The sequence below is a fragment of the Phoenix dactylifera genome, chromosome 3, assembly GCF_051530095.1.
Source record: "Phoenix dactylifera cultivar Ajwa chromosome 3, Ajwa_hap1_PhDact_Kaust_v1.1, whole genome shotgun sequence".
In the NCBI taxonomy this organism is placed as follows: domain Eukaryota; kingdom Viridiplantae; phylum Streptophyta; class Magnoliopsida; order Arecales; family Arecaceae; genus Phoenix; species Phoenix dactylifera.
The window spans coordinates 55,575,301-55,585,667 of NC_143192.1; the positions used below are offsets into that span (position 1 = coordinate 55,575,301).

Below are 10,367 nucleotides of genomic sequence, written 5' to 3' on the forward strand. Positions count from 1 at the left end.
ACCGAACAAACCAAGTGGAGAGCATCCGGTCTCCATATTTAATCTACGCCGGCGCATTTTGATTACTATTGGAGTGCCGTGTTGGTAACCAGAATTTGAAAGTACCAGAAAGACACTGGAAGAAAGATTCTGTACGCCATTTTATTTTTCACGACCTAGCTGTCGATATCTAATCTTTAGCTACTCAGCCAAGTGATGCTGAATATTATGTAATCTCGATCCATGCGGACAGGGTAGCAAGTCAAAAAACCAAGCAACTCGGGGAGAAAATTGCTGCAATCTACTTATCCGGAACTGTATCAAATCAATAATTTTTTCTTGGCCCAGGTCTCTCCGAATTGTCGCCTTGCCTTCTCGTCAACTTGCGGCTGGGTTTGGTATCCAACTTCTCCATTTCTGCTGTATATGATATGACCACCCACGCGTCTTTAGGAATGGATTCCATTTTATCGGTAGACGGAATGGATTCTGTAGACACGCTTCGCCGGCATCCAGCTGTGTCTTGGCTGTTTAAGATTGTTCAGATATAGATGTTTCAACCATTACACACAGCCCGGACGCACCCAAGACAAAAAGACATCTATTTTGAAACAATATATACAGCTAAGATACAGAGACATCTATAGTTGAAACATAGAGGGATCCACTGAACTAGCTTGTTTGATTTTCTCCCAAAAAAAAACAAAGAACATCATTTTTGACAATGAGGTCGATGGTTGTTGTTACGTCATTTTAATCAGAAAAAAAAAGAAGAAAAAGGGACAATGAGGTTGAACTTGATGGTGATCGATGCAGTTCATCATAAAACTAGGTCATCCTCAGAAAGATTCTTGTAAGAAAAGTCCTTAGCAGATGAGCTCCCAGAATTTATATGGCATTGGTAATTGTCGCATTTTTAAGCTGCTGTGATTATTTTAATCAAGTGGCTGATCGCAAGAATTCAAGATAGAGCCTGTAGAAGAAGCAATGCCGCATGCTTAAGTTAAGCTCTTCTTCCATGGAAATTAAAAACGAGAAACTGCAAGAAGTTTGGGAAGATTTGAGCAGATAAAGCGATTGAAAAGGAAAGCTAGAACAATATATCTCTATGTTGGTCATGTATAGAAAGTAATAACGACTAGTAGTGAATGAGAAGCATGAACTGAAAATGATTCAGAGAATAAATATCCACGTAAATATATTCTAGGGAAAAAAGATCCACTTAAGTATATCAATAATTGGAGTTCCTTCAGTGCTTTGGAGAATATTATAACTATAATTTTAATGAAGTCCGGTTGTAGACAAGAAAGGAAAGCTGATGCCTCAACTAAGTGTTCTTCTATATCGTGTAAGAACGTGGAAACGTTCTGCCTTTTATTTTTTCCCGCTATACTCTATAGTCGCTGACCTTTTGTTGCACCTCTACACGTACCATTTTGCCCTCTAATTAAAATGGAGGTGAGTTGGTCACCGATTAGGAGTACAAAGCCAATGAATTATAGTTTACATACACATACATATTTTGTAGTTGAAAGTAATTATTGGAAAAATTGGGCTCTCTCTTTTAGTATGAGCACTCGAGTAATGACGAGTTCAAGTCCAGAAGGTCACACAAGATTGGTATTAGAAAAATCATGATGAATTAGAATAGATGCTATATCTGTAATCAATCCCACTAATTATATAAACATGTGTAGGATCATGCCATAGATATCTAGTCAATCTTGTGGGATCACATATCATAGAGATCACATCAATCATGGAATCTTATAAGGTCACATATCATATATGGACCATCAATCTTGTAGGATGGGGGCATACCATATACATTCCCATCAATATTATCGAACAAGTTGCTTTGTACTCTATATTTATCTTCGCCAAATCTTTGAATGTCATTTGGAAAAAGTTATAGATGACTATGTTGTATAATTATTTTCACCTCTCATCAGTTGGCCGACATCTTCACCAAATGTTTGAGTACAGCTCATTTTCAATTGTAATTAAAGGACAGCTTGGGCATTCTTGATTTGCAAGCTCCAACTTGAGGGGAAGAATTGTTAAAATCATGACTACTTAAAATAGATGTCATCATATATGTCACCTAATCCCATTAATTGTGTAAATATTTGTGGTATCACATACAGTGGTCATCTAGTCAACCTTATGGGATCACATACCATGTCAGTCTTGTCAATCATGGAATCATTTAAGATCACATATCGCATAAACTCATCACACTTATGAGATGCTGGCATACTATATATTTCCATTAATCATGGGATCATGCTGATGTAGCATGCCGTGTACATTCCTATCAATCATGGGATCATGTTGCTTTGTACTCTCTCTCTCTCTCTCTCTCTCTCTCTCTCTCTCTATATATATATATATATATATATATATATATATATCTATATATATATATATATATATCTATATATATATATATATATATATATATATATATATATATATATATATATATCATATATTTGGATGTAAGATATTACATTTCCATACAACTCTTAACAATTAGATCATGAAAAGTCTTGAGCTCAATGAATCAGGAAAACAAAAGCTTGTATCCTAATTCTCCGAGTCTGTATACTTAGCAAAAATAAGAAAATCTCACTCATTGTCACATTTGCATGAGAAATTATTTGCTTGTGTTGTAGTAGGATATTGTTAGACGGTCCTAGAACAAAAACTCCATAGCTCACCCACATTAAGGTGGAGAATTGACATGTTTCAAATGCATGGTATAACCATATGTCATTCTATTCAAAAGAAATGATGGTATAATTCTCAAGTAAAAGAAGGATGGTTTTGCCATACTTTCTTCCCCATATGAACCCTAAAAGAAAAAAAAAACTTTTGGATGATTATCTGCCAGTGTACGTCTTTAAATTTTGAATTATCTTTATCTAAAAAAGTTCCTGTTGAGGAGAAGGAAAAATTTCTTCATCCTACTCAACTCGAATATTTCAATAGAAATTTAAAGAATAGTGGAAAGTTGATAAAAGTAGGATGTAGGTCTTCTTTTCTATTATTGATGATTCGAAAACTAAGGAATACAGTCTCTATTTATAATAGTAAGATCCACTTTGTATAATTAGCGTTGGATTTCTCTTCTAATTTAAATAAAATTAGTTTTTCAAAAATAGATGTTTGTAGAAATAAGCATGAAAAAGCTAAAATCCTACGTGAGCAAAAATAGATGTTGTTTATAGATCTCAACTTCTATATCAACAAGTTTTTTCTACAAAAAAACTAGTTTAATTGACCCGTTTTGGGATCCAAATAATAAAATTTGGATATGATCCCTGTGCAACTTCTTTTAGCAAGCGGCACTATGCCGTAAATCTCAAAAAGTTATCTGATTTGAAAAAATATAATCTCAATCAATTGTCTTACAATTAAAATATAGCCTTTAAAAATTTGGTTTATGATTTGCTTGTTCAATATGGTGGATTTTATTTTTGGATCCTATCTTATTCTATCCACAATGGTCCAAGTGGTCGATATCAAGTCCGATAATATTTTTAAATTAAAAGGCTAAAATATTCTAAATCAGGCCAATTTTTCTCTTACACTCTATTTTATAATAAAAAAAGTTCTTGTCGAAAGATAACCCTATCGGCGTGCCCATCATAAACTAACAATGTATAAGGACACGAAGTCTTGCCTATTTAAAAAAGGCAGCTTGATCCTAGTTTATAATTAAATTACATCTGATACCAACTCCAAGAGGTCTTTGTCTCTAGATGGGTTTAACCGCTGCCTTGTCATGCTTCAAGTCGATATGATAAGACAAGGATACCATCAATAAAGACCTCCTGAAGAGAAATTTTAAAAGATAAAAACTTGTGAGGGTGGAAGGCTTGGAAGAACTCTAAATACTAGTGCCTGTTACTGTTGTGTATCTGCATGCATGCATGTGTACTACGTACATGGATGCTTGTGCATGTGCGTATGGTAAGAATGGATACTGGTTTAAATGATAATATGTTTCTGCTCTTCATTTATATTCGAGAATGTTCATAACTTCACGTCTCTGTGACCAAGTTTCAGTTTTCCAGTTATAAGGTATATAGCTTATATGACTAATTCTTTATTTACATCCATAATAAGAGAAGTTGTGAATCATTAATCGTACTACTAGTCAATAAATATATAATTCATCTGGTTGTTTGTCAAGTTAACCACATCAAGAGACAATGATTAAACTTTTCAAATCAGGATTTCCATTCCCATCAGCTTATGGAAAAACTACAATATTTTGCCTTCCGCATGGGCGAAGCTAGCATTATTTTGCAAAGGATTTTTACTTTGGAATTCCAAAGCCTTGAGTTACACTTGATAATTTCTTAGGAAGTTTATTAATTTATCCTTTTGTACACAAGTTAGGGTAGCCTTCCCCCTCGTGGACGGAGCCAGCCATGACTAGGGTTTTGATTTCCTGAAAGAGTTGAAAGAAGAAATTTGTGCAAAGACATGAGGGAATTTTAATCTGCCCACAAACTTTATTCAAGGTTACTTCTCATCTTCCAAATTGAAGCTGTGCTGCCTGTGCATGACTTGTTTGATACTTATCACATAGGATTTGGTTCACAATAATATAATCTTAACTGGAATTGGTCAATTTGAATTGCCTGATGGCATAAGTTCTGTTAGAAGACAACGTGCAAAAGGTGATGTAAGCTAGAGAGAAAATCTTATCAGATTTTTTCTGATATATGGCATTTCGAGTTGAAAATATATGATTAATTTGAGATTTTAAATAATATTATACCTCAAGTTTGAAGCAGTGGAAGGTACATATACATGGTTCTACAAATTAATATTTGCTAATTTTCATCAAAAAAATATTTTTTTAACCAAGGACCATGATATATTTACCTGCTACAAATATCAGAAATATTTGTAAGCTATAGCGAAAATCCTAAGTTGACCACAACACGATGTTGTTTGTTTACCCGATCTTCCACACGTGTGCTTACCACTGAACTATGATAAGACTTAGGTGACATATTTGTTGAGATTCATTGCTAAGTCCTAATTCTAATAGAATTCTTATTTAGTTAGTCATTAGTTTTAATGAATTTAGAATTCCATTTCTAGTTTTATTCTAAAGGCATGTGCGAGCATGTGTTTAGTCCCACATCGGTTATTCGTTAGGTTTTGGATACTTATATAGGATCAAGAAACCTAAATAGTACCTTTCATTTAGCTATTTTGGATGAGGTCCTGAGTTGTTATAAATGATATCAGAGCGAATTCGGCCCATAGCCTATATGGACTAGGGAACACTATAATACGGGTTCATCGAGTGTAACCATAAACCCCAAAAAATACCTTGGTTGTTACAAATGGTATGTTATAAGTAGTGAGCGTTGAATTTGGTGCTAAATGCTCTACAATTAAAATTCCATACAGTTTTTTTTTTTTTTTGGCACAAAATAAGATTAATTACTTGTCTAGCAAAGTAAGGAACAATTCATCATTCCTTTCTTTCTTTCTTTCTTTTTTCTTGGATGAAATCCAATTCACCATTTCTTATCATGCTTGAAAAGCCAAAGGCATCGGACCAGCTAACTGGGGCTTAGAGTCCCTAGAATATAGGGCATTTATTATTTTTATTATTGCTCTGTCCAAAGTTTGATCAGGAGCTTTATAAGCAGACCATGGCAAGATGCACAACTCCAAGTTCGAGGTGAAAGGAAAATGCTACAGTACTGACATTGATATATATATATATATATATATATATATATATATATATATATATATATATATATATATATATAGCACTTTATTTGGTTATATATGGAAGAGCACAAGAACCATATAGATTTTTACCTTGTCGTGCTTGCTTTAGGAACATTAATTAGAAATGGAATGACAACTTAACAAAAGTATCAGGATGTCATAGAAGAGGTTTGGAGGTGTGTAAATAAAAATCGTTTCTATTAGGAAAATATCCAAATTACAAATTTTTGCTGTTTGAAAAATCCACACGGCAATATCTGTTTCTATACATGGAAGAAAGGATCAAAAACGGTTAAATTTTCAAACTCGCCCAGTTCACCTATGACTCTTTCTCGATTGATGTAGAGTTAACGAATTCACCCACCACTGAAAAATTTATAGGAAAAAATTTATCTAAAGTCAATTTCCTCATTCACATCAAAATGGAATCTATCGCATGTCCCTTCCAGTGGTTAAATTGGTGGCAAAGCCTGCAAATCACCAGCTTCCATGAACACCCTTAGCCAAAAGTCCATGTCATCATCATTGGATGCCCCAAATGAGCCAAAGGGCTCCCCTAGTGGACCAAATGTTGGACCTTCTAATGCTGTGAAATCCATGGATAATGTCTCTGACCAGAAGCTCTCATCGATCACCGGGAATTCTTCTGAAGAAAAGCTCTCTTCTTTGACACTCACATTGCAAGTGTTTTCTCGCGATATTGTAGATGAATCAGTAGCAGTGCATGAGATGTCACTATATGATCGTTCTGGGGATACTGGCAGAAGTCTTGGATCATCAAATCTTGGGTGCGTTAAGCCTGAATTGAGTTGTGTAGGCGTATGTTTGGACTCCTTCTCAATCATGGCATCAACTTGGGTCTTTTTCTTTGATTCTTGCGCCACCTGGTTCGGGTTTACTCTCTTCTTCAAGTGTGTGTGCCACACATTCTTGATTTCATTATCCGTCCGCCCTGGCAGCTTCGCAGCAATCGCAGACCATCTATCGAAAACATGAAAAGAATTGTATTAAGAGACCATTTTTTTTTTATGCAACAAGAATTGTACAACACACTTGCATGTCGAAAGATAAATACAAATTTCTTATTTTCTTGTTTGATTTGACTGACTAAACAAAACTACAGGTTTACCAATGCTTTGTTTATAGGTTCATCTTGTTATAGTGTGAGGAAATCTGTAGTGTCTGAAAGCAACTCTAATATGATAAACAGCGCATTCATCCATGTATGGATGGTTTCAAGGTGTTGACAACTTAATGCTTGTGGTCCTGTAGGCATGTAAAGGTCCATGTAGTGGTGGTAGCCAAAGCCAAAACGAAAGGAATCTTTGAGACTCTCCAAACTTTCTTTTTTATTAACCGAGGTCATTAGCAAGCTAAGAGAATAAATACAAAAAAATTAAGAAGCATCTTCTCCTATTTCTTTTGAAATATTTCCAGTCAAAATCTTGTGGCTGTTTATGCCCTTTTGTCTCTTTCTCTCTGTGTTTTTTTTTAGGAAACGGTATACTTCGCTGGAAAAAAGATAGGAGAGCCGTATTTTGTGTTGAACTGTACCTGTTCCCAAGTTTCTCATGCAAGTGGATGATGGTTTCCTCTTCCTCCTTTGTGAAGTTCCCTCGTTTGATATCCGGTCGCAGGTAGTTAATCCATCGAAGCCTGCAACTCTTCCCACATCTCAACAGACCTAAAGAAATAAAATTTTAGATAAATGTAAAGAGTGGTGAGACCTCATTCATCTCTAATCAAAGCTCAAAACATTCATGACTGCGAAGTACCTGAATTGATTAAAGTTTTTCAAAGACCAACTCACTTTACGGAACTTTTGCTCAAAAAAAAAAAAAACTATGGACTTTATGATACTACCTCTCTTTCATCAAGCCATCAAGGCCTTAAAACGCTTCCATTGTTATTTTACAATGGTAAGAATTTTCAAATATTTTCTTTTTTGGTGGAGCAAAGTCATTTCCCATGATTCATGAAAAAAAGAAAACTAAAGATAGCCGTAGAAAAATATTCGCAAAGTATCACTTTTTGAATTAAAAACCTCCTTGTCTCTTCATGAAAGCCGATCTCTTCACATTCTTCAATGAGTAGATATATAAAACCAATCAGAAGTTCTTCAAAGGTTATAACGAGAACTTGTCAGTGAATTCGTACTTACCAGCTTGTTTCGGCAGCGCGCGCCAATTCCCATGGCCATATCTCCGGATATGAGCAGTCAGTATCTGGTCTTCTTCTGGAGTCCATGGCCCCTTCTTCAGACCCATCTTTTCACAGCAGGGAGCTCTCCCCATCTTGGTATCAACTCAGCTCAACTCTTCGCTCTTCTTTCTTCCTCTAATCCCTGGGCTCTTGAGAAGAGCAGAGGAAGCCCCTACGCTATTTATCCTTGCGCTGAACCCAGTAGACAACGTGCTCTAATTCATTCAAAGTTGCAGCAACTTCCTGGAAGGAGGGGCCCTCCAAATGAGTGTGCTCTCCCCTGATATTTTTTAACAAAGGAGTAGTGCTAATTATTTATTGACGCTGGCTTAGGTAAAGCCCTCCCCCGGCCCTCTCCAAGGCCATGACTATGTCCCGCTCGCTAGTCTAGGCGATAGACCAAGTCCGGATGTATACTTGACAGCGTCCATCACTATTAAGAATTGGGGTGCCTCCCAGTTGCGTAGGGCCATCCAATTAATCAAAGCACTCAATTGGACGTCTTCAATACTGTAATCAGCACTGGACCCTATAATGAAGAAGGATTCAGCCTTAGAACGAGATGATATATATGCATCCAGTGACATCATCTACTATTTAAATCAGTCAAAAACATCTCTTGCAGCCTATTGGTAAATGCTGATCAAGCTGCATCCTAACGAAGTTCAAGTCAAACTTTGAATATAGAGCATATCTTAACAGCGAGGTGCAACTATCATTATAACTTGGTGGGATCTCGTGGTTAGATTAGGTCAAGTTTGCATAGAAATATAAGTTTAAGTGCATGGGAATCTGATTTAGACTCCATCTAATTTTGAGTCGACATCGTGATAACTTTAGGTGTGTGTCAATGGAACTTTAAGGTCCAAAATCATATGATTACTACAAGGGTAAAAGAATAGCATAATTGTAACGAATTCATTCTGCACCTTTCTTATCAAACTACGAAGGGGAACATGTTTCTGATACAACTAAAATAGGATATACATTTTGATTTTTTGTGTTAGCCAATGTAAAAAGTATCTAAAAAAACAAACAAAGGTTCTATAAGCACTTAGAAGTTAGATTTACTAAGTAATTTAAAAGTTACACAAAAGAGAGGGGGTATAAGTGTATAAAACTTGATGTAGGCAAGTGTTCCCTGAACCTAAGATGAATAAAGTTAGAAACGGACATATATTTTTGCCTCTTTGTGTCTTTGTGTGTGTTGGGGTGGGGGGTTCAGGTTGGAGGTGGCTTTGAGAGAGAGTGAGCTAGAACAATTCTTTCATAGAGATCCATGTATCCATTTTCAAGCCGATATTTTCACCTTGTTTTGGCTTCTCCCTTTGTTTTCTTCTTTTTATTTTCTCCATGGCCCTACCTGCTCTATCCATTTTGTTATTAAAGAGGCATTTTGCTACGAGGACTCATACGAGTGTATGTTTAGTTCGATACCGATTATGCTAGGGATATCTTGCGTATTTATATAGAATCAAAAATTTTAAATAATATCTTTTGATTATTTATTTTGAGTGAGGACCTAAATTATTACAAATGATGTTAAAATATATCCCATCCTTAATAGGCATGGATTGTTCCACTTTAGGGATGTCAACATGAATGGGTATCTAAATATTTTATTTGGCTTTGAACCGAATGAAGTAGTTTTAATTCAAATTAAATGGGGATGGTTCAAATAATGGTTTTAAAAATTAAAAAAATTATTCGATTTTGGCTTCAGTTTCGATTCCGATGAATTCTCTAACCCAAAACTTAATCCGGCACTAAACTTGATACCGAACCTATTACTGAACATACTGCATAAGTAACATTCTTAATGCCTCTTGTATTTAGTATAAATCTAAATTAGGAACTCCATAAGATAATAGTGAAAATGACTTTTATGTTGATGAGGTAATCTATAAAACTTTTCTTGATATTAATAAAATTATAGACTTTGAATAAAGTTGATGGTTATATTATTAACTGAGTTTGTTTAGCGGCAATGTTATTAGTTTTGGATATATTTATCCATTAAATTGATATGAATGATATTATAAAAATTATAGATGGTGCTTTTTAATTTGATTATTTATATGTAAAAATTACGAAATGAATACAAAAATGAATACAAAAATGGTTTTGGTTTCAACAAGCGATGGTAGATTTCGGGTCCGATTTCGATTTTTTGTTAACTGCATCGAATCCACCTCATTAATTGATATCCTATTCCACTTACCAATAAACCAGAGCTTATTATTTAACTAATATTTTGAGACCAAGAAAAGAAAATTAATTCATCTACATCAGGAAGAGATTTCATTATCTAGTATTCATCAATTGCTTTTTCTTTTTGGTACAATGGTTATTCACCCTACTCTAGTGTAAGTGCAGCCAACTGAATCAAGAATAAGAATCTGGCACAGCAGTGC

The 10,367-nt window shown here is 35.0% G+C and overlaps 1 protein-coding gene across 1 annotated transcript; it reads right to left on the reverse strand.

Annotated features, from left to right (window-relative positions):
- Positions 1 to 6,125: 6,125 nt before the first annotated feature.
- LOC103708442 (transcription factor MYB30) lies at positions 6,126 to 8,157 on the reverse strand. The gene is made up of 3 exons (XM_008793371.6): positions 7,913 to 8,157; positions 7,306 to 7,435; positions 6,126 to 6,732 (listed from the first exon to the last, which is right to left on the reverse strand). Exons 1-3 carry the CDS (start codon positions 8,043 to 8,045, stop codon positions 6,204 to 6,206), a joined length of 792 nt encoding a protein of 263 aa, XP_008791593.3. The 5' UTR covers positions 8,046 to 8,157; the 3' UTR covers positions 6,126 to 6,203.
- Positions 8,158 to 10,367: the final 2,210 nt, after the last annotated feature.